The following is a 22,558-nucleotide window of genomic DNA, read 5'->3' as shown; positions in this document are numbered from 1 at the left end:
AGGAGGTTACGGTTAGGAAGAGAGAACCTCTTCACGTCCATACTCGGAACAGGAGAGATGACAGGACCCAGAGGCGGGAACGAAGTGCTATGGGGGCTACTGCAGGGCTAGGTTAGGACAGGCTGATCCTGCAAAGCTTATGTACAGCATATTACTGAGCTGGGGAAAATCAGAATGATCAGAGGAGGCTGGAGAAAGTCATACAACTTTATGATCCCAGTTTAGTGAAAATTACACTTGATATAACAATAATTATCTCTAAAGAGTAGGTTTGCACAAATAGACCTACATAGCTTTACATCCAAAGCCATGTAGTTTTAGGGCTAATTACTTGTTATGTAAACTTTTTACTTAGTTAACATGTATCTGGGTACTTCCTGTGAGCCGGGCACTATGGAGATACAAAAGAGCATAAAATGTGGTCCCTGTTATTAGTAACTTATATCCTAGTGAAGATCCAAGATGTCGAGTAAAGGCAAGTGTGCGCCATTGCCATCTGCTGCTTTGCTCTTTGGTCAAGGCCCCCCAGCAACTTCGCCTCTTGCAGCTGCAGTCTGAGGCTGCCCGTCATTCCACTGCGTTCTGAAGAACATAGCCTTTTCTAGAAGAAACGCCTTTCTTCAATGCTTCAGGCCAACTTTGAGTCTCAGAGTAAGTGGATAGGATATCAAATACTGTTACAAGGGTAAAAAGAAAACACAGTGACCACACAGAGGAAAAAGGTGTTCTGGAGTATTTCATTCAACAAACCGCCTCCGCACCACACATGCTGCTAGATCCTAGGGAGATGGAGGCAAAGACGGGCCCTGCTTGCCCACAAGGACCTCAGCCTACACTGAAAGATACAGGCCTGTGAATGGCCAGTGCTGCAGCAGAAAGGAACACAGCACAGTGGGAACAGAGGGGCCCAGACGTGGCCTGGGACAGGGAGGGGACCAGCCAAGATGCCTGTGAGCTGAATCCTGAACGACAAACAGGAATTTGCTGGTTAATGATGGGTTGAAGGTAGGGCACTCTAGGCCAAGGGAACAATTTCAACCATCTTTAACATAGTTGGGAACCAGAAAGAAAATGAAAAATGCCTCTGAGAGGTCAGAATACATGTCACAAAGTATATGCAATAAAGTCCAAGCACATCAGGCACAGGGGAGACTGCTTCAAGGGCCATTTATGCTTAAGATGCAAAGCAGCAGCACCAGCATTAACACGTTAGTGTGTGCCCTGTGAACAGTACCTTGATTGATGGCCAATATCTCTGAATGATAGTTTTTCCCATTCTGGCATCTGACCATGTATTCCTGGATTGGCAAGCGGGCTGTCTTGACAGAGTGTTCTCGGGCCTTTTGAAATGTCACCTTCTGTAAATCACAGATAAATATCTTTCTTATAAAAACAATACACAAAGATACCCTCATTGTAAGATGCATAGCCGACTGTGACAATCCCCATTTACTACCATTCTAATCTCCCTCTGTAACCATAATTAATGAGTATTAAAAACAAGTAGCCCACAGTAGAATGGAAGAGACTGCAGATAAGTAAGGAACTGCAGATAATGAGGAATATTTACTTGTCTCAAGTAAGAAATGCCTTGTGCAGCAACACCTCACTTATTTGGGAGTCATTTATCCACTAGTTTCCACTCACTGCTACTTAAAACCAGGAAGGAAATAAGTAAAAAGAGGCAAGTCTGGAGCCACGATCTGCATCCAAAAGTCCAAGCAGTCTAATCAGAGGAGAACACTCCTGGTCCTAACTCAGTAAGACGCAATTCTGGATATCTGGAGTTTTCAGCTCATAGCCAACCGGTAGCAGCAAATTAGATATGGGAGATGGGATTCAAGCCAGGTACACCAGCAGCTGCAAGACAGCATTAAGGTGTGAGAGCACACAGCCCAATGCAAAGGAAGGGCTCTCAACTGCAAAAGAGAGGACTCAAAAGTCCAACAATCTGAGACCACTTAGGGTCAGAGTACAGTAACTAGTGTTCCTTTAAAGATGTTCCTGAGTCATGAACTCGTTTAAATTATATTCATTACCTTGTAAGAAGCTCTGGAAAGATCATCTGCCGATGTGCAATTTCAGGATTAAAGTTTCTAGATTACTGAGATAATTAACATACTCGGGTTTGGAAGGGGCCTCAATAGTTAACTGTTCACTCCACCATCCATCCAGTGTCTGTCCTCTATGACCTCTCTCCCAAGTGGCCTCTGGCTTTAAATGAACAAGCCTTGTGGCTGGGAGTTCGTGCATGCTGAGGAAACCTGTTCCAGTATTGCTGTACAGTAACGGTTACTAGGCAATTCTGATATTGAGCCAAATTCTGTTTCCCTTGAAACTTCCCCTCATTTGTCCTCGTTCCATTCCCCTAGAGCCACACCAAGCAATTAAATGGCCCTTCCACAAGACAGCCATTCAGATACCTGAAGGCACTCATCATGTCCCTGTGAATCTGCTCGTTTCCAGACTGACAGTCTCAGTTCTGTCAACTCTCCTTGACTATGACTTAGTTTTGAGTCCCTTCATCATTCAGGTCAAACTCTTCTGCACTTGTTCTAGCTTGTCAACGTCCTTTCATTTACAGTCCTTTAACGGACTGTCCACCACGGTGTGGTCTAACCGACAGGAACAGCATGAAGCAGGCTTAGTACCTTCTTGGTTCTGACACTGGACTACCTGCCTCTCAGACTCACATGAAACACAGTTCCCAGAGAGAACTTCCAAAAATGCTTTAAGTGATATGATTCAGATGTGATAAGGGTACAGCCACTCAGAAGACTCCTTTGCACAGATGAGCTATGATTGTGTTTTTAAGAAGTCTATTCCTTCACAATCACTTTGAACTAGACTACAGAACTCAAAGTTAGGAGGAGATTTGGATGCTGTCCTGAAGGAGCTTACAGTCTAGTTTCTGTTCTCTAAACATTTAAAGATAAAATGACTCCCCCTGAAGAAACGCTGTTCTTAGCATAGTTCTGTGACGAAGCCAAACTCTCCAGTAGCAATCAAAAAGTCTTACACATCTGACAAATCTTTGTGCCAGTTATTTTTCAGTTTAAATGTTGGTGGAGAGATAAAGAGGATGATGTGTTAAAATTGCACATCTATAGATCACACACTGCTCACTGACCATCTAGACTTTTCTGCCTCAAAAAAGGGCTGTCACTCTCCTGTGGGAGACTGCATTTGGCTGTTATATCTTTTTAATCTCTTTTAATCTAAAACAGCCCCCCTGACTATTTTATTTTGTATTATATTGACTTTCTTGAAATCCCAGTCCAGCTGTCTTGCAGAATGTCTCACATTCCTGGATCTGTTTCCTCATAATGAAATTCAGTTTAAACGTTTTCTAGTAAGAATACTTCACAGGTCTGATTCCATCACATCAGGAGGCACATAATGTCACTGCTGCTAATTCAAAGTTTGATCATTTTTGCTAAAATAATGACCTCCAGATCACTTCAGTATAATGGTACATTTTTGCCTTTGTAATCCGTGGAGCGATACTTTGAGACCATGTGAATAGTCAGTTTCCCCACAGCCTTCTACTCAATCAATTCCCTGAATCAATGATTACACTGGGAGTGACAAAATGGTGATTCTTCAATTCTATTATGCATTTCTCATTTATTAGTGGGCATTCTTAAAAGCCCTCCCCCCTCCACTGCCCATTTTTTAAATTATCACTATGGAGTAATGGAACACTGACCTTTTTAGAATAAATACAATTCAGTTAAGTTAAATATGTGTTAAATACATGAAATGCAATTCATTTAAGTTAAATATGTGTTAAATATATGAAATGCAATCAGCTAAGTATCTTTGTTAAATATATGAAAAAGTATATAAAATACTCATTTATATGAAAAACACACACACACATATATATATAATATACCCACAAACACATACTTGTGTGATGACATAATATATCAAGAGGGATAAACAAGAAACAGTAGTTGCCTCAGGTGGAGGACACTGGGGGACAAGGATGGGAGGGAGATTTATTTCTCACTGTACTTCTTTTTATACATTTTAACTATTATATCATTATTATCTATGCAATATGTTAATTAGTAAATATAAACAAATAAAATGTCAACAAATATATGTATAAGAGAAACATTTCAAAACTCCAAGTACTCCAGTAAAATTCCAATTCAGCAAAAGCAATCTGGATAGTCCTACTGAGGTTAAGATTCTGGGTAAGACACGTCAGCAGGGAAGATGGCCTAAGAAGGAGCAAACACTCTCTCAAAAGGAACAAACAGCTGGAAAGAATGCTGAGTCAATGCTTCCTTGGTCAAAATCGAAACCAGAGTTATCCCTGCGGAACTAAAGAGAGGAGAAGGAAGGAGTCACCAATGGCTATTTCTGTAATTACCAAACACTCCCCATGCCAGTTCCTGACGGGATTCGGCCAGGTCGGGACTGCTGACAGGGCTCAGGAGGAGAGAGAGAACGCCACAGGCAGGAGAACCAAACTGGGCAGAACAGTCTCCTACTTCCTCTTGCCCCTGAGTTTGCACATCTTTTGGGTAAGATTATGACAGGGCAGCTATCTCTAAAAGTAAGCACCACTTTTCAAAATCCAGTTGTTGGGCGTAAAATGTACGCTTACCTTCTGAACGCTTTCGTCTACAAGTCCACCAAGGATGTAAACTTTGTTTAGATCAACATCTTCAAGAGCTAATGAAAAAATGATAATTTTTGAGATCAAAATTGTTTTATAATTTCTAAATCTAAAGAAAATAAAAGGAAAAATTATTAATGATAAAAGTAGAAATTTAATGAAATAGAAAACAAAAAGATTTACTAATTCTCTGAAAAAAACAATTAAATAGACAAACCTTTGGCATATCTAATCAAGAAAAAAAGGTGGCAGACTCAAATCAACAGAATTCAGAAGGGAGACAAAATTAAAATTACACAGGAATGTGAAATAATTAGAAGAGGATACTGAAATCAAATTAATACCAATAAATTTGAAAGTTATGTGAAATAGATGATTTTCTGGGGAAAAAAATATATATCTCTAACATTGATCCAAGAAGGGTCAACATAGGAAGTTGACCAGGGAAACTGGGGAGGATTGCAAGGTAGCTACAAGGTCCAGCTGAGAACAAGGCCCCTAACTCTGTGCAGCTGTGTGCACACGACAGGACATGTGCAAAACACCCAGTGAGGCATCTGTCCATAAGATGCATGCAATTAATGGTCATTCCTTTATTTTTGGATATGCTTTGGTGACTTTAACAAATTATGACATAGGAAATAATGAAACAAAGGGCTGCGCACAATGTGCTACATGAATGCAGGTGGTAAAGTACATACCGTGTTCTGAGTCAGGAGTCAGGTACACAAGGGTTTCCAGAGGAAATAAAGTAAAGCAGTCTTCTTCTGTTATGTCTAGCTGAAAAATGCAAATAATCCAACATAGTGTCAACTCGGTTAAGAAACAGCTCACACTGCATGAACTAGTTACTGGGCATCCAGTTTCTATCTAGCATGGCTCTGGCTGCATCAACGGGATACAAGTCTGACAACCCATTCTCAGAAAATACTCAACTGGGGAGGGGAAATAAAAAAGGCACAGACATTCAACCCTACAAAATGAGACAGAAAGTGATATGCAGCCCTAACAGACGTACAGGGAGCACGCCCCTGGACTACGGATGAGGGAGTGACACCACCAGGGACGACCTTGTAATGAAGGGAAGGCTGGAACTGGACTTCTGAAAAGATGTCAGATTGATGTGTATAAAAGGAAGCAGCCTTCAAAGTGGAGGGACTCACCTAAGAAAGGCACAAAGACAGGAAAGCAAGGGGACCACATGGTCCTGAGAGCAGGTCTACTTGGCTCATGTACAGGAGTCACAAAACACGCACAGAGAGTACAGCGGGAAATGGCGGCACCTCAGGAGGCACTGTTCACACAGAAACAGCAACCCCGGCTGACGGTGCAGCCCTGCACACGGCACTGGGCACACTCACTGCCTCCGGGGAGCTCCCCAGGACAGGCCACACCGTCCAGTCTCAGCTACATAATGCAAACACACAAGGGCATTTTAGGGGCATTCCTTAGGAACTGATCTGAAATCTTGCCTGTATATCAATCACTACATTTATGAGATCCTAGGGAAAGAGTTGAAAAATTACTTAGTACTCCCTAAAACTCATTTTAAATCCACATTACTTCCACAAGGATTCTCTATCTTGTCCCAAAACTCACGTTTCCTAATTGTGTACTACTGAGAACAAGAAAGGAGTCATGGCATTTCCCCAAAATATTCCTGGAGTCTGCAGTCTAGCATACAACACACAGGGTACAAAATAAAATCCTAGATAGTGGTAATATTCGTTTGCCAATGCAGAAGGATGAAAATTTAAAAATATAAGAACTGATGAGAGATTCTAAATTTTTTTAGATTGCAATAGTAAAAACATATGATTCATATATATGTATATATTTTACATCAAAATATTTTAAAAATCCTAAAAAGTAATTTACTATTACCCCACAACCTACTTTTCAGTTGACAATTCAAATAACATCAAAATGAGGCTTACCAAGTAACTAGAAAATCCATCATTCATCCTCAAACACTCTTCATACAGGGGACCGTCTGTTGCAAACCCAGTGAGGCAGATCCAGAACGGCCTGGTGGCCTTTTTATTGGAACCGTACAACCTTCGGATCTGTCCAGCCAGTCTACTTAATTCCTTCAAAGAGTTAAGGACAACTTAGGGTGGAAACAACTTAGGTTATCAGCAAATGGTTACTCAGTAAGTCCCCTGAATGCTCCTCTGGGAATCTCTTGAACTAGAATGGCCTCTTTTACTCCAGGCAAGTACAGGCACAGAGCATGCATTACACCCCATGGCATCACACCTTATAGATCAAAGTTAAGGTGATGCCACTAGCCTGGAATAGTGAGTTAATGGAAAACTGAGAACTCTCCCTCCTTCTGGACCTGCTCTCATATATCCAATGTGATATATGAAATCGTTCTTTTAGGTTTTATCTAAAATCTTACCATATGATATTTACTATTTATTAAAAAGAGGTTATATTACTATACAGACATTTTCATACTCCATCAGACAAACTTGGCATCTTCTCCCTAACTCCAGGAGACATAATAGGATCGGAAGTGTTAACTTTCCATCGTGATTCAGACATCACCCTTATAGAAAGATAGTTTCACAGCCTGGCCTGATTTGGTTCAGTAGAAAAAGAAAGGCCTTGAGTTTGATTTAATCTGAATCTTAATTAACATAAACAATAGAAATTTCTTGGTTGGTCTTTCCAGAGGGCTATAATTAGAGGTTTGACGCAAGCACCCCCGATCTTCAGTTCTCCTAATTTCTCTGAAAAATGGGCCAACAGCAGCGCATATGACAGGGATGTTAGAAAACAGAAAGATTTGTTTTGTGGTGTAAGGCCTAAAATTAAGGTCCAGTCTGTGTGCTGCCCTGACATCTGGTGAACCGGGAGGGCCCTGAGTGGCCTAACTGCAAGTTCCTCTCCCAGTCCTGCTCCCGCAGATAAGGTCCCCCAGCCAAACAATCCTTTTTATCCAAGGGACCAGGCAGAGCTCCTGCTTATCCCCGAGCAGTGGGAGGGTTTCAATTCCCTGCCAGCCCAGAGAATTATTCCAAAAAACCAATCGCATCTTCCTGCAGGAACCAGGCGGCACCCCACCCTCTTGATACTATAAGGCCTGCCTCCCACAGCCCCTGTGTGTTGATTTTGTTCCTAAGCACAACCACATGTGGCCCTGCATGGTGTGCAGGGTCATCCCCCACCCTCCCCGGGCTGAGTATACGTCTGACTAATAAACTAGTATCATTCTTATCTGTTCAGTGTCGAGTGTCAGGTATTCAGCCATCCTCAGAACTCTAGGGTGGAAATCCCTCCTTCAGCGATAGGATGGATGAGAGACGATTAAAACATACATCGCCCCACAACATGCAATCATGCGAATATTCCTCTCCCCAACAGAAGGCCAAAGATTTCGTCTGTGGAGAACTGAACGTGCAAGGCTCCATCTAGACTGGAGAAACATGATCACACTGGCCAAGGTGTTAGGCTCAAAAGATAGGTAAAAATTTGCAAAGTAAACCAGAGGATGTCCATTCTCTTCCTGATTCTTTACAACAGACACCCTGGAATTTAGTAGCCCTGTGTAGAAAACTAAACTTTTGCTGGTTTACTAGAGAACCACAGAAGCAGGAGCTGGTCATGCTCTTCGTGAAAGCTGCCCCTTCCGGACCTCCCTCACGTGAGCAGGAATTTGGAGCTTAGTGGATGTTCTACCTTCTTAGACATGTGGTGGCTCATACTCAAATCAATACAGAGTCTTGGTCCTGAGTGTTTGGCTTCCAAAAGTCTCTCCTTGGTTAAGGATCTCAGGAAACGTTTGCTGTGTTGAGGGCAGATGCCTAGAACAGAAATATCAGAAAGGAATAAAAGTGTGAAAATAGAAGAAGAATATTCAGGAAGAAACAAATCTCCCCAGCCAGGTGAGTACTTTTTGCATATGAAGAGAAACTTGAAACTCGTGTGGGGCCTTCATTCATTAGGTGGTTTAGGTACAGCAGAGTGGTAAGGAATGTGAGCACACTGCTGGGTCCAAATCAGTTCAGGTAATTCATTTATTACCTGAACGATCTTGGGCACGTTATTTAATTTCTCTGAGCCTCAGTCTCTTCACCTACAGAATAGGGATAACAAAAGCACCCACTCCTTAGGGTAATCCATGTACAATTCTTACCACTGAACCTAGCATGGAGCACTGAACAAATGTTAGCTACTGTTAGTGTCATTCCTTCTTCTTCTGAGCTTAGAAACACAGCTGGGCACCAGACAGCTTGTGTTTGAAAAGCAGCCTCAAATCTTGCTTTCTTCAATACTTTGATTCCCAACAAAACAGGACAACAGGTCCTACCTCCCAGATGTTTGTTTTTACTTAAAAACAGCATTCCCACTCTGCAAGGAACATGGAGACATCACTTTGCTAAGAAATAAACATGATTACACAAGCAATCTGATTTATTGTTACCTAAATTTTCTACACGGTTGGCTTTTCTTCTTTCCTTTTCTTGCTTTCTCTTGCTCTTCTTTGCTGCAACTATCTTTTCCCAGTGTCTCTGTTTTCTTTGGACATTTTTCTTATATTATCCAGAAAACAAAATTGTTTGAGAACCTCATAAGCACCAAAAAGGAAAATGAATATTAGAAACAGTTACTTTATTATTTTTTAAATTTAGATATAAAGTTAGGAGAGAAAAAGGGTATTAGTCTCAAAAATAAAAATAGACTCGACTGTGTTTAGAGAAAGCGGAGCCTCAGAAAAGAGATGTGCCACGCCTACAGTCACAATAAGTTTATTACAGACAGGGCCTAAAGCAGGGTTTAGACCTCCTTAAGCGTATCAAAAATTCGTGAACTTTAGTTACTCTTCCTATGACTCAAATGGAACTGAAACTTTAAACCAGTTAGCAAGAAATTCGCCCCTTGGAATACACCAAACTCATTCCCAGTCTTTTTGTGACCAGTATCTACCCTTAGAACAGGGTCTCTGGGATATCCCATCACCTCAAAGCCCGTGACCAGGCAACTCGCTGCACTCACTGAGCACAACACTGCACCGCCTGTGGGCAGGGTCTCTCCTTCCTGACGCTCGCATTCCACGTCAATCTGTAGAAGCTGGAAGCTTTCAGACATGCCATATTCGCCCGTGTCCTCTCGGAGGACTTCTTGCTCCTGCAGCACGTGTGACTCCGTTTTCTGAGGACTCCCTTCCAATTTCCAGTCCATGTGCTTAGTCCTCTGTCCTTTTCACTCTGATTAGAAAAAGGCACAATTATGTGAGACACCACATTATTTTACTTAAAGAGGTATTATTCAGATGACAAAGTGTTATTGTGTTACTGAAGTAGAAGTGTGTAAAATACTAACACAGATTTGTTGAACTGAGAAAAGCATGTGTCTTGCAGAGAAATCAGCACAGAAACGCTTCAGTAGTAAGGAAGCCAAATCCACTTCTTAGAAGACAAGCACAACTCCAGACACCTTCAAGCAATCAGTGATTATTCACTGCTGCAGTGACACAGGCCCCAGGTCATTTATAGTGTTCTTTGAAACGCATGTATGAGTTGAGGGTGGCACAGAGATGGTAAAAGTCACATCTCCCATTATGTTTCAGTTTATTTTCCAAACCATTCCTTTAGCAAATATTTATTGAATAACTACAATATGCAAAGTCCTGTACTGGAAACGTCCTGGGAGGATAAAGAGCTAGCCAAAAAATACGGTAAAAGAGTGTTCCGAAACCAATGAAAAAGTTTTCTCAGTGAGTCCAGTGTGCTACCATCTTAAGAAAAGTATATTTTTGAAAAAGTAAATCTATGTAATATGATCCATGCATATGGTATAAAGACCTATTTATAATAAAAAGTAATGATCCTTACTCCACCTCTAGTGGCAACCCTTGTTAACCAGGTGTTTTTTAATTCTGGTAATTAACTTTTTAACCTGAAATCAGATGCTTACACCATTACTTCTTGATTCATCAGCTTTGAATTTTATCAACTCCCTATGAAACACTGTAATTCAAATCACTTAAATTAACCCCTCCTATTTTTTATTCTTCTGTTACCTTGACCTTTAAATTTTATGTATTTATTTATTTTTTGGTGAGGAAGATTGGCCCTGAGCTAATTATCTGTTGCCAATCTCCCTCTTTTTGTTTGAGGAAGAGTGTCCTGAGCTAACATCCATGCCAATCTTCTTCTATTCCTCTATTTTGTACGTGGGATGGTGCCACAGCATGGCTTGATGAGCCCTGGATCCAAACCTGCAAACCCCAGGCCACTGAAGTGAAGTGCACAAACTTAACTACTATGCCATCAGGCCAGCCCCTAATTTTTATTTTGAGGTATAATTTACATATAGTAAAATGCAAAGATTTTAAGGATATAGCTCAATAATGACTGTGTGAGTGTGTGTATGTGTGTGGTAAAATATGCCAGCGAGCTCCATGAGTTTTGACAAATGCACAGGGCCTGTGTTACCCACACCCCTATCGAGAAAGTTCCATTCCTTTTGCACTTTACAAGTCAAGCTGCATCCTGCTCCGGCTGCCTGCCAAAGGCAACCATCGCTCTTTTCTCCATAACCACAGATTAGCTGTGCCTGTTATAAAACGTCACATAAGTGAATTTAAACTGTATACTCTTTTGAACTTGACATTTTCCCCCCAACCTGCTTTTGAGATTCATACACGTTGCTTCATGTATCAATAGTTTGTTTCTTTTTATTCCTGAGCAGTATTCCATTGTACGAATATACCACAATTTGTTTATTCTCGTGTTGATGGACATTTGAGCTTTTTCCAGTTTGGGGCTATTATGCATAAAGCTGCGATGAACATTCTCATACAGGTGTTTTTTGTGGACGCAAGTTTTCATATCTGTTGGCTAAGTACCTAATGGTAGCATTTCTGGGTCATAGGATAGGCGTCTATTTAACTCATAAGAAACTACCATCAGTTTCCCAAAGTAACTGTACTTTTTACCGTGCTGTCAGCAACGTATCAAAGTTCAGATGCTCCAAAGCATCGCCCACAGCTGCTGTGGTCAGAGTTCTCAATGCAGCCATTCTTGCAGAGCGGAACCTCACTGTGTTTTAGCTTGCATTTCTTTGATTATTAATGATACTGAGCACTTTTTCATGTAATTTATTGATTATTCATAACATATCTTTATGAGACATCTGTTCAAGTCTTTTGCTCATTTTTAAGTTATCTTTTTATTAATGAGCAGTGGAAGTTTATATATTCTGGATACAAGTCCTTTTTCAGATATGCATATTGAAAGTATTTTCTCCCAGTCTGTGATGTACCTGTACATTTTAACATTGTCTTTTGTTGAGAAATTTTAAATCCGGATCAAGTCTAATTTATCCATTTTTTTCTTTTATAGTTAACGCTTTCTGTGTCCTCTAAGAAATCTTTGGTCACCTTAAAGTCACAAAGATATTCCATGTTCCCACCTAGGAGCTTTATAATTTTAGCCTTTACATGTAGGTCTACAATCCGTCTCAAATTTATTTCTCTCAAGTCTAACAGTCTTGTCCTGCCTATTGCCCAGTGCCTGAAAACAACTGCTTCATCTGTTTTGTCCAGTGTTACAGTTTTTGTTGTAGGAAGGTAAGTCCAATACCCATTCCTGTCATGATAATTGCCAAAAGTCATTTTTACTATTTTTAAGAATATTTTTAAACTTCTCCTTCTTGTTCGGTAACCTTAGACAGTACTCTTCGACTCCTCCATAGGTTAGGCTGTGAACATAAACACCTTTGCCCTCCCTTTCTCCCTCTCCTCCTCTCATTTTCCAACTTTGGTAAGCTGAGGCTTTCATTTCACACGGTCAAGGCAGGCTTTACATTATGTTGTGTCATCAAAATTAAGCCTTCTGTGCTTTGTCTATCCCCTTGGTGGTTTCTAAAACTTGTAAACGAATAAACTACATTTAAGTTACTATAACTCTATAAATATCATCCACTGCAGAGACAGGCTGTGTCCAAGAATTACATTTTGATCTCCAGTGTTTTGCCTCCTACTCCTGGTCCTAAAAAACATTTCTAGTGTTGAGTTCATATTGCTTTTTTCTTGTACTCAATCAAATACTCAAAATCAGGCCAAATTTTAGTTCTGTTTTTAGTTTAGACATATTTACCAGGCTGTTGTAGTGGAAAACAGCAGTCTTAGGATTTAGCCATGCTTCCCCACCTGTGAGTGGCGGGACAACAGCCAAAGCACTTAACTCTTCGTGACCGAGTCCCTCTGTGAGATGGGAGAACACCGCCTCTCAGGACTGTCGCAAGAACTAGACGCGTGTCATCTACCTGATGCAGAGCAAGTACTCATGAAATACCGGCTGTTGTTACTACTGCTCAAACCCCTCCAGTGTCGTTCTTTCAGTTTTTCTAAAAAGTTAAGTCTTCTGAGCAGTTTTGGGTAGCCATCACACATCATGTGAACATATGACGACCGGATACACTCCTGAGGATGGCCAAGTAAATTACACTCTAGATTTTCAATATTATAGATTGGAAATTTGTGTTCATTTTCCTGCCTAGGCTAAGATTTACTTTTGCTTAGAAATCCTTTCTTAAATAGTCAGTACAAATTTTAACATATTTATTTATACCATTGACTGTGTCACTATGAGTTTATGGCATACACAAAACTTAACGGTATATATATTTCTAGAGAAATGAGGAAAATACTAAGTTATTTTTAAACACTTCAGAAGCGCTGCACTGTTCACATATGAACAGTGATGTTGACTATATCTTTTTTAACAAAGACATCCAGACCTGTGTTATGATAGTCCCTTTAGATGACTGAGCAAATTTTCTTACGCCAATCATCAGAGTCACCTGCATTTTTTGCATTCAGGGGTTCAAACAAGAACAAACGGAAACTTTAAGATAAACTGGTCCAACACCTACAACCTTATTTTAACTAGGGTGAGAAAACAAACACCAATTTGTTAAATGAATACTAGTTGGTTAACAGCCATGTGATCTCTTGCTCCTCCGAACTCCACAGCATTTTGTATTCTTATCTGTTTGTCCATTCATTCAGTCAATGAATATTCAGTGAGCTCCTCTTCTGTGCCAGCCCCTCTGGGGAATGACCGGGAGGCAATGAATGCAGACTCTCACTGGAGAAGTCTGGCTAAGGAGGAGGAAAGAGAGCTAGGGGTGGAGTAGCTGGAGGGGCTGCAGAATTTTCTATCTCTGTTTATAAAAATGCAAGATCTCTGATCAACTTTTCTCTCCCACCAAACTTTCCTTTGCAGGAGGCACTGTGTACCTACCTTTACCTAAACACTGCACAGCTCACAGTACAGAACCTTGCAAACAGCAGTTTTTGAATAAATGTCTGTTGGAAGGAACTGAATTTTACCTCCACTGCCCTCATTCCCTCCCTTCCTACTCCCCTTCCTCTATCTGAGACCTCTCCAAATTCCGATAGGCCCTGAGAACGTTTTTCAGACCAAGAACTCAGGATGCAGTGATCTCGAAAATCAAATGAAGGCGACTGCAACCAAAACCAGAACGGTCTGTAATATAGCCGATTGGGCACTGAGGAGAACAGGACCACATCTTTTTCATCTCTGTATCTCCAGTGGCCAGCACAAACCCTGGCGTGGGATAGAAGCTCAGTACTGAAGAGAAGCTTGCTGCCTAGTGATCCCCGGAAAGGAAAGGTGAAGCTGCGCATCACAGAAGCACAGATCTATTCAATCTGTGTGAGACATGGGCTAGGCCCACATTTAGCATTTTTTCATTAACAAATGTTTTCTGAGCCTCCATTGCAGGTCCAGTGCTGGGCACTAGGGTTATTCAATCAATCATTTAACAAACAGTTACTAAGTATCTGACATAATAGCACATGCTGAGGATCTGGGGATGATGTTCATTCTGCCTTCACGGGGCTCCAATTATCTGACTCAACCTGGCATGACAGCTGGTCTGCCCCTTTCCCCACTTGACTATAAACCCTTCCAGGGAAGAGAGGATGAAGAATTCACGTGCACACGCCGAGTACTCAGTACTGAGCCTTGCAGAGTAAGAGCACCCTAAATGTTTGATAACCGTGTCACTTTTCTGCTCAGAACCATGCAGTGTTCTCCATTTCACTTACAGAAAATAGCCAAAATCCTCACAAAGGACTATACTGATCATTACAGCCTACCTCTCCCAACTCCCGTCTTCTGCACTCTCTGGTGTGCTTACTGTTCGTCAAACACACCAAGGGTACTCCCACCTCGAGGCCTTTGTACTTGCTCTTCTCTCTACCTCCAACACTTTCCCCTAGATAATTAATTGCATGACTACCTTCCTCACTTCGTTCAGATTGTCACTATTCAACATGGCACATCTTACTTATTTTTGGTCGAAACTTCCCCAGTCCTATAATGTACGCAAGCGTTCTGTTTGCTTTGTCTACCACTATATCCTCTACGCCTAGAAGAGGGCTCGGTACATAAGAGACGCTCAATAAATAAATAAATACCCACTGAATTACTAAATCCTCCACCCCACCCCATCTCTGAGTGGAAGAGGCCTCAGACCTCTTCCAACCCAAGTCCGCCTGATGTTAGTGATGGACCAGCGTCCGCCCGCACGCTCTCTCAGTTTCTCCCTCCAAGCGTTAGTCCACCGAGGCTGGCTCCGCCCCTCCGGCCCGGTCAACACCAGCACGCGTAGACCCCGGACGCGGGAGCACCCCGCCTGGCCCACAGGCTGCGTGCGAGGGGAAGCAGGAAGGGAAGGCACCACGAAGGTGCGGGACACCAAGCCACCCGACTCTTGGACGCTGACTCCCCGGCGTCTTCCCTGTCCGCGAACGAGGCGGCAGCCCCAAGCCGGGCCCCAGGCCCTACCCCGCCAGCAAAGGGCTCGGGACCTACCTGGACCCGTCAGCTCGCGCAGCGGCGGCGGCGCACATCGAGCCCCGCCTTCAGCCTCATTTCCGGTTCCTGCCCCTCTCCCAATGGTATTCTGGGAATTGTAGTTTTCAGCCTGGCCGCTCGGTGTGCAGATGCCAGAGAGGGGCTTCAGCTTCCACGCATCACCCTAGCGCTAAGGAGCCGCGCCCCACCGGAAGTGTTGCCGTGCCTCTGTGAGCCTCAGTCTCCCCGTCTTTTAGATGGGGTTTACAATCCCTGCCGCTTGCCGACATCACAGGGCTGCTACAGGTGACCAGGCGCTCTGATGACTGTCAAGGGCCCAGCATTACAAAACTGGGCTGACACCAGACTTGAACCACGCTCATCCCGCAGCTTAGGGACCTTGCGCTCCCCTGGGCTTCCCCACAACCACACGAGCTGACACAGCCCTTCCCTGAGCACACATTTGCCCTCGACACCACCTGGCTGTCCAGGTTCCTGACAGAGATATCCCGCCTTGGACAGGTAAAGAGTCTAGCCTCTGGCTTCTCTCTCTCTTCGCCTCACATATACGCGGGGAAACTGAGGCTCAGAGACCTGAGGCGACTTGCCCAAGCCCTGGCCTGATAAAAATGATCACTTCTCTTCCCTTTGTTCCTTCTGTCCTAGGGGTCTCACCCTTTCAGAGAGACCCTACCATGAATGAGCCTGAAATATCTCCCACCCGGGAAACCACAGTCCTGTTGCGTCCCTCCTTGGCCCCACACCATTCCCGGCTCCAGACTTTTCTTTCCACAGCTCCTCAGCACCTCCCACCCCATCCCCAAACCAGCTTCAATCCATCCTTCATCTGCTCCTGGAGCGGCTTTTAAATGCTAAAACGAAACATTCTATTCCTCCCAGAAGGCTTTTTCTAAAATGTTGCTCTAACGTCTCTTCTCTGCTCAGAAGCTGGCCCTGGCTTCCCACTCAGCAGGGCTTACAAAATGGCTCCAATGGTCTTCAGCGGCTCCACCCCACCTACCAGTCCCTGCACCCCGCGCTCAGCCATACCGAATACCTTTCCCGCCTCCCTGCCTCTGCTCTTGTGTCTCTTCACCTTTGAATGAGCTCATGGCCACTTCCCCACAGAAAAGGCCTCCTAGCTGGTCTCACTGTCTCCCCAACCCCCATCCATTTGCCAGATGATTATGTCTCCCCTACTCCAAACCCCACAGTGGCTTCCTATTGCACTTGGATGTAAAAATCTAACCTTCCCAAGCCCTCGCCCAACACACAGCAGTTACTCAAATAAATACTTCTTGACATACTAGTTCTAATTAATGCTGCCCCCTACAGGAAGACTTCCCTGATCACTACTCTGTCCCCCACCCAAAAATGACTTCACTCCTTTGAGTTCTCATATCACTTTATCTGTTCTTTTTGGTGGCCCTGAGCACACTATGCCTTGTGTTGTGGGTCTCCATCTCTACATGTCATCTTATTTCTTGGACCAGGAACTCTCAGACAGGATTCTCATTCAATTATTTACATCCATAATCCTGTATCAGGTCTCACCTGGCGTTGGTGTACCATAAATGTTTGTTGAAAGAAGTGAATCAGCCAATATGCTGGTGGGTAGGAAAAGGAAGGAGGATTGGAAATGTCCAGTAGTTTCTTAGTCATTGAACAACTGACCCTTGCATTGCCAGGTAGGCAGTCTCATTCTGCTATCTCACGTAGGGGCTGTGTATCTCAAAGAAAGTGCTACGCAGGGCAACTGCCACTGCACTTTAGCGTCTCAATAAGCAATGAGGGGTTTCCCAGAACTTCTGGGACTTAGAGCTCCTCACGGGAACCACAGAGCAAAACACCAGCTCCACACACTAGCAACCCAAGAACATGAATGGATTTGAGGGGAGAGGAAGCAAAGAAGGAAACAAACATTTGAGTGCTCGTGCTGGAGGCTTCGGCCTTCTTCCTGCCTTCTGTGATTTCTCTCGCAATAATGCTGAATGTATATTATACAACCATCTCCACTTTGGGGTGTTTTATGTTGATAAGAAAATATCTTCAAGGTATCGAAATGAGGCATCTGGCACACTTAGGCCCTCATAAATGGAGCCTGATATTTCCTTTGTCAGATGGGGAAACTGAGGCCTGGAGAAGTGCCTATAATATCACTGCAAGGATTCAAGCCCTAATTGGGTTGAAGTCATGAGCTACTTCCCTAAACTTGTGACCATATATATTGTGTTCACGTAAATCAGTTATGTAGCTCTTCATAGCCTTCTGCTGGCAGAAGTACTCAGGCCCCGTTTAACACCATACAATTTTTATTTCAGTGTCCTATTGTTCCTGTTTTTCTTTGCCACGAAATCGCTTCCAATCTGTGTTCAAGAGCCTGATTTAAATTTTATTCAAAATATTCTGTGAAAAGAAACAGGACTCTAAGAAAATAAATCTTTTCTCGGCACAAGTACTGGGTAACTGGTTACTAGTTAACAAGTAACTGGTAACAGGGGATGGGAAGAATATCTTTTCTCTCCTCCCAAAGGATTGCTTTCCTTCTGACTGGAGAGAGCTCGGGTTTGTGACTGCATACCTTCGTCTCCACTCCTGCTTGTGCTGGCAGAAGCAGAGGAATGAGAGAGCCCTGGAGGAACCGAACGGCGGGGCAGCCTGAGCTCACAGCTGATCAGGAGCCCCAGAGAAGGGACCCCTCGAGTGAACTCTAGGAGCCCAAGGTGAGTGTCTAGACCACCTGTGGCCTGGACAGAGAAGCCAGGGGAGAAAGGTATCCCAGGGCTATGCTGAAGTCAGCTTTCCTGTCTGCAAACAAATGCAGGCGAGGGTTTCTGACCAGGAGAGGCAGCCATAAAGGCTGGGGTTATTATCAACAGTAACTGAGTATTTGCTAGAGTTCTACCCTACACTTCAGGCACTGTTAGTTCCCCCAATTTACAGAAGAGAAAACCAAAGCACTGAGAAGTTAAGTTGCTTGTCCAGGGTCCCACCAAGATTAACTGGGATTAACTGGCTCAACTAGGATTAGTGAGAAAGGTACTGAATACATTTCTTTTGCTCTAACATGACTCTTAAAAAGGCAAATCTAATTCAGGGCCTTAATGTTTGCCTTTTTAGATATTTAAAAGAGAAATAGGGTGCAAGATTCAGAAGCGCTGTCAGGTTCAGATACAGCACCGAGCACACCTGGATGAATGGGGCCATGCAACTGATGAAGTTACTGCCACCTAGTGGCAACCTGTGCTTGTCGCAGCGAGGCCGACAAAGATACCAGGCCTCCTGGTGCAGGGCTGCAAACCAAAACCCTCCCAGGTGGAATCTATCAAATATCACATGCATTCACTCCTATTACGAAGGTGATCGCCAAATCAGTGTGATACAAGAAGTTAAGATTGTGTTTCTCGTGACCCTCGCCACCCCTTCCTCCCTCATCCCTGTCTTCTTGGGACGGTTTGTGACTTCTTGCTTCCACATCCCCAGGGCATGCTCCGTTCAGGATACACACTTTCCTGATGGTGATCCACTTATCTGTACCCCCAGAGGGTCTGCAAGCATCCTGACAGGGGCTGGGACTTGTCTCATTCATCCTTATAGCCTAAGCGTCTAGTACATGGCCTGGTATAAAGGAGGTATCCAGTGAATGTTTGTTGAATGAATCTAACTGAATGTTCTGACCCAAACTTATCATCACTCTGTATGATTCAGGCCAAGACTAAGCAGCAGTTTATTTGAATATTCTAAATAGTAAACATTTGAGAGGGGTGGGTGGAGGAATGGAAGGGACTTCTCAGGGAAGTGTCCAGGGCAGGGCAGGGCAGGGGGCCGGGGCAGCCGGCCTGCTCACAGGGCAGTGGATGCCCGGAATTTCTGGGTCAAACAGAACACGGCGGCCGTGAGGGCAGTGCACTGACGGGCCAAGAGTTTCACACTGAGGTCTTGATAGCCTCTCTCGCAGGTCAGCTTAGCGGCCTCCACAAACTGGTGGTAGGTGTCCACCACGTCCCTCAGGTTCCCTGCCGCTTCCCTGTGCCGGGCGGAGCAGCGGCTACAGTCTGTGAACTGGAAGCACAGGCCAGCCAGCTGGACCAGGTGCTGGAAGGTGTCACGCACAGCACCCTGCATCTCTTCAGCGGACTGGTCCATTCTGATCACATGCTGACAGCTCGACAGGAGTTTCTGGGAGCCCATGCAGAGCCGGCTCCGGCTTTCAGAAAAGTGCCAGGTGCACTTCTCTGGCGGGTGTTTGTTCGCATTCCCCCAAGCAGCATCTAGAATGTCCTGTAATTCCAGCAAGCTCTCTGTGAGCTGGATGAAGCCCTCGGGGGTGCTGGTTGGGGCAGCTTTCAGCTGCCTCAGAGCCTTGGAGCAGTACTCTGGCCAGGTGTGGTTGTTCCTCGACAGGGGCTCAGCACTGCAGCTGTGGGCCCGGGTACGCCTCCAGGGCTGCGCCAGCCGGCTGCCTGCAGAGGGTGGCGAGGTGAGCGGGGCTGTGAGGTGTGCTTCCAAGTCCCTGTCATCTTCCTGTGTCTCCGGCTGCAGGCCCCGGAAGCACGTGGCATAGGAGAACTGGCAGCTGCACTGCTCCATCCCAAACCTGGGGGCTGCTGTCTCATTCACACCCGCAAAACCCAGAGATGTGGCCGTCCTGAGATTGGCAGAAATTTTTGGATGGCTTTCTGGGGCCAAGCACAGGAAAGCGTTCTCAGCAGGAAAGCAGATGCTAGGGCTTTTGTCTTTGCTTTCTGACAGCGAACCATGGTTTGAACTTTCTAAGTGGGGCTCCTCTTGGGGACACGGTGGTGGCTTTGGCAGCAAAGGCCCTGGATTAAAAGACACCTGCTGAGAAGTGTCCCTATGGGCTGCATCTTCCCCTGTCACATGGTTAAGTGGCTCTGCCTTGACCCCTTCCAGAGGACAGGCTAATGGAATGATCTGGTTCCTAAGCAAGAAATCAGGGTCCAAATCCAGCTCTGCTAGTAGTAGTCGTTGTTCTTGGGTCTGGCAGGCTTGGCCTAGGGGTTCTCTGCTTTGTGCTTGGCGGTCCATGGGGGAATGTGCTGGAGTCTGCTCAGTGCCTGTTACAGGAGTCTCCATGGAGAAGGAGGCTATTGCTCCACTAGCTGGATCGCTGACACCAACAGTCTGTGGAATAGCATTGAATGCATCACCCTCAGCATCACCTGAATCCTTCCCAGATTCATCATGAAATAAGTTGGTGCCATTTTCGTTTCTAACTTCTCCATCATCTTCCAAAGATAGTTGTCCTCGTTGCTCCTCCTTTGTAGGGAAAGAAGCCATCATCTCTCCTGAATTTGTTCCACATTCACCACTTCTAGGCCTGTCTTGAGGAGACAACAAAGGCTCTGTGGATTTGGGGGCAGGTTCTTGCATATGATTTGTAAACAAAGATCCCAATCCCATTTCCAGCTGGACTCCTCCCAGCTCTAGTGTGTCTCCTGGAGAGACACTATGTGGCCCTGGGCTGACGGTCAGGCAGACTCTGTCTGGGTTCAGGTCAGCACTACAGAGGGAAGAGGTGCTGTCCCCAAGCTCTATGGCAAGTTCCTCGCGTGCACTACCCTCTGAGTCTTGAAATGGAGGTAAGGTTTGGGAAGGCCCTGCCTGAGCAGTATCTGGGCCAGATAAACCTGGGTTGGAACAGCGAGGGGTGCTTGCTGGGGAACCGGCAACAGCAACAGAATTCTCTCTATGGTTGGGGTCAATCCGGAGGCGAACAGCAGAAATAGAAGACACTCGAGAGTCGATAACCGACTTGGTTTCCATGGTCTCGGGCTCCATCTCCATGACCCGGGAGGCTGGGTTTTTGTTCTTGGTCTCGCCCAGGGAAGCCAGCAGCCCCAGGGCCTTGGTCTCTAGGAGGCCGGGCTCAGCCTGCACATCCTGCAGTGAGGACACAGTCAGGGAGGGTGCACCAAGGGCCAGGTAGGGCTCCCTGTCATAGTAGCACACGTGGTCCACGCTCTCCAGGGAGGCTGATGGCACCAGGGGAAATGAGACCTGACAGGTGTAGTCAGTCTGCAGGAATGACCTCCTTTTTCTCAGGGTCTTGGCATACTTCTTCACCCCTCCCCTTCTGCTTGGCTGTCTTCCATCCAGCCCAGGATTCAGGCTGTCCTCAAGGCTGCAGGTCCTAGCCGTATTCTGCAGGCTTGTGGCACTGGGGTCTGCAGCAGAAACAGCTCTGGGCCCTGAGAGTCAAGAAGGGAAAAAGGCCATGAAAAGCAGAAAAACCAAGAGACTTACAGAGCTTGGGCTCAGGACCCAGGGTTGACTGGGTTCAGATCCTGGCTGGGCTGTGTAACCTCGGGCAGTTAAACCTCGATCCCCCCAAGTTCCTCATCTGGAAGATGGGGATAATAACTGCTGTAGACAGTTCTTGATTCTTGGTTGCCCCAGATCCATTTCATTGTCTTTTGGTCATAGTCCCCCCACTTCCTCTCGGGGAAGAATGACATCTCCCTGGGGGGTTACAGTCGACTGGAACTGTCAATGAAGGCGCCCAGTCCACGTCAGCCAAGTGGTCAGATTTGTGATCTAGAAAGTTAGCCACAAATTTCCTAGAATTTCAAACTCAAACACACTGATTTAAAGAAAAAAAAAAAAAGGCAGAGCCCTTTCTTGTAGCCACAGTATCCTGACAAGGCGATCTTTTGCCACCCAGCCTCCGAGTGTGGTTGTCGCTTGGGTCTGAACCAGCGCCTCAGCTCTGCTGGCAGCTCCATAAGCTGCCTCACACCCTTCTAACACTCTTCCTTTGTGCTTTCATTAACCCGAGTCAGTCAGCAGCTGGAATGAACTGTGCATGTCAAGCTCCTAGCACAGGGCCTGTGTCTAACAGATGTTCACTAAAGACAGCTGTTGCTGCTGCCGTTACTACCGTCACTACGTGTGTGAGGGTTCTGAAGGAGCTTCCTTTTGACAAAAAGTGGCCACGACCCTCAGTTGCGGGCGTGAGGGGTTTGTGCACACCAGGATGGATCTTTCTGAGGAGAGAAGCACTTGTGTGGAGGAGTCCTGGGAATCAGCCAGAAGGAATCAGGATCACAGCCCAGCACTTGAG

General features: G+C 44.9%; 2 protein-coding genes across 15 annotated transcripts in view; both read right to left on the bottom strand.

The window, feature by feature from the left end:
* Positions 1–193: 193 nt before the first annotated feature.
* On the bottom strand, positions 194–15,588 carry TRMT10B (tRNA methyltransferase 10B). Of its 5 annotated transcripts, none has more exons than XM_008508554.2 (9): positions 15,493–15,588; positions 9,602–9,849; positions 9,066–9,174; positions 8,321–8,445; positions 6,571–6,723; positions 5,335–5,413; positions 4,622–4,689; positions 1,235–1,358; positions 194–674 (listed from the first exon to the last, which is right to left on the bottom strand). In XM_008508554.2, exons 2-9 carry the CDS (start codon positions 9,821–9,823, stop codon positions 568–570), a joined length of 987 nt encoding a protein of 328 aa, XP_008506776.2. In that variant the 5' UTR covers positions 9,824–9,849; positions 15,493–15,588; the 3' UTR covers positions 194–567. The 5 variants fall into 5 exon arrangements, with proteins under 5 accessions (XP_008506776.2, XP_008506777.2, XP_070451331.1 ...); XM_008508555.2 differs by having other exon boundaries at positions 9,638–9,849; XM_070595230.1 differs by having other exon boundaries at positions 9,638–9,849; positions 15,154–15,494.
* Positions 15,589–19,177: 3,589 nt separating this feature from the next.
* FRMPD1 (FERM and PDZ domain containing 1) overlaps positions 19,178–22,558 on the bottom strand; it is a 145,062-nt gene continuing 141,681 nt past the window's right edge. For all 10 annotated transcript variants that reach the window (XM_070595219.1, XM_070595225.1, XM_070595217.1 and 7 more), the window contains exon 16: positions 19,178–21,686. In XM_070595219.1, the coding sequence (XP_070451320.1) occupies positions 19,318–21,686 (2,369 nt within the window). In that variant the 3' untranslated portion in view covers positions 19,178–19,317. The remainder of the gene's footprint in view (positions 21,687–22,558) is intronic.

Source organism: Equus przewalskii, chromosome 26 (assembly GCF_037783145.1).
Source record: "Equus przewalskii isolate Varuska chromosome 26, EquPr2, whole genome shotgun sequence".
Lineage (NCBI taxonomy): Eukaryota > Metazoa > Chordata > Mammalia > Perissodactyla > Equidae > Equus > Equus przewalskii.
The sequence above is the reverse complement of the archived record's forward strand: the minus strand, read 5'-3'. Positions and strand labels throughout refer to the sequence as shown.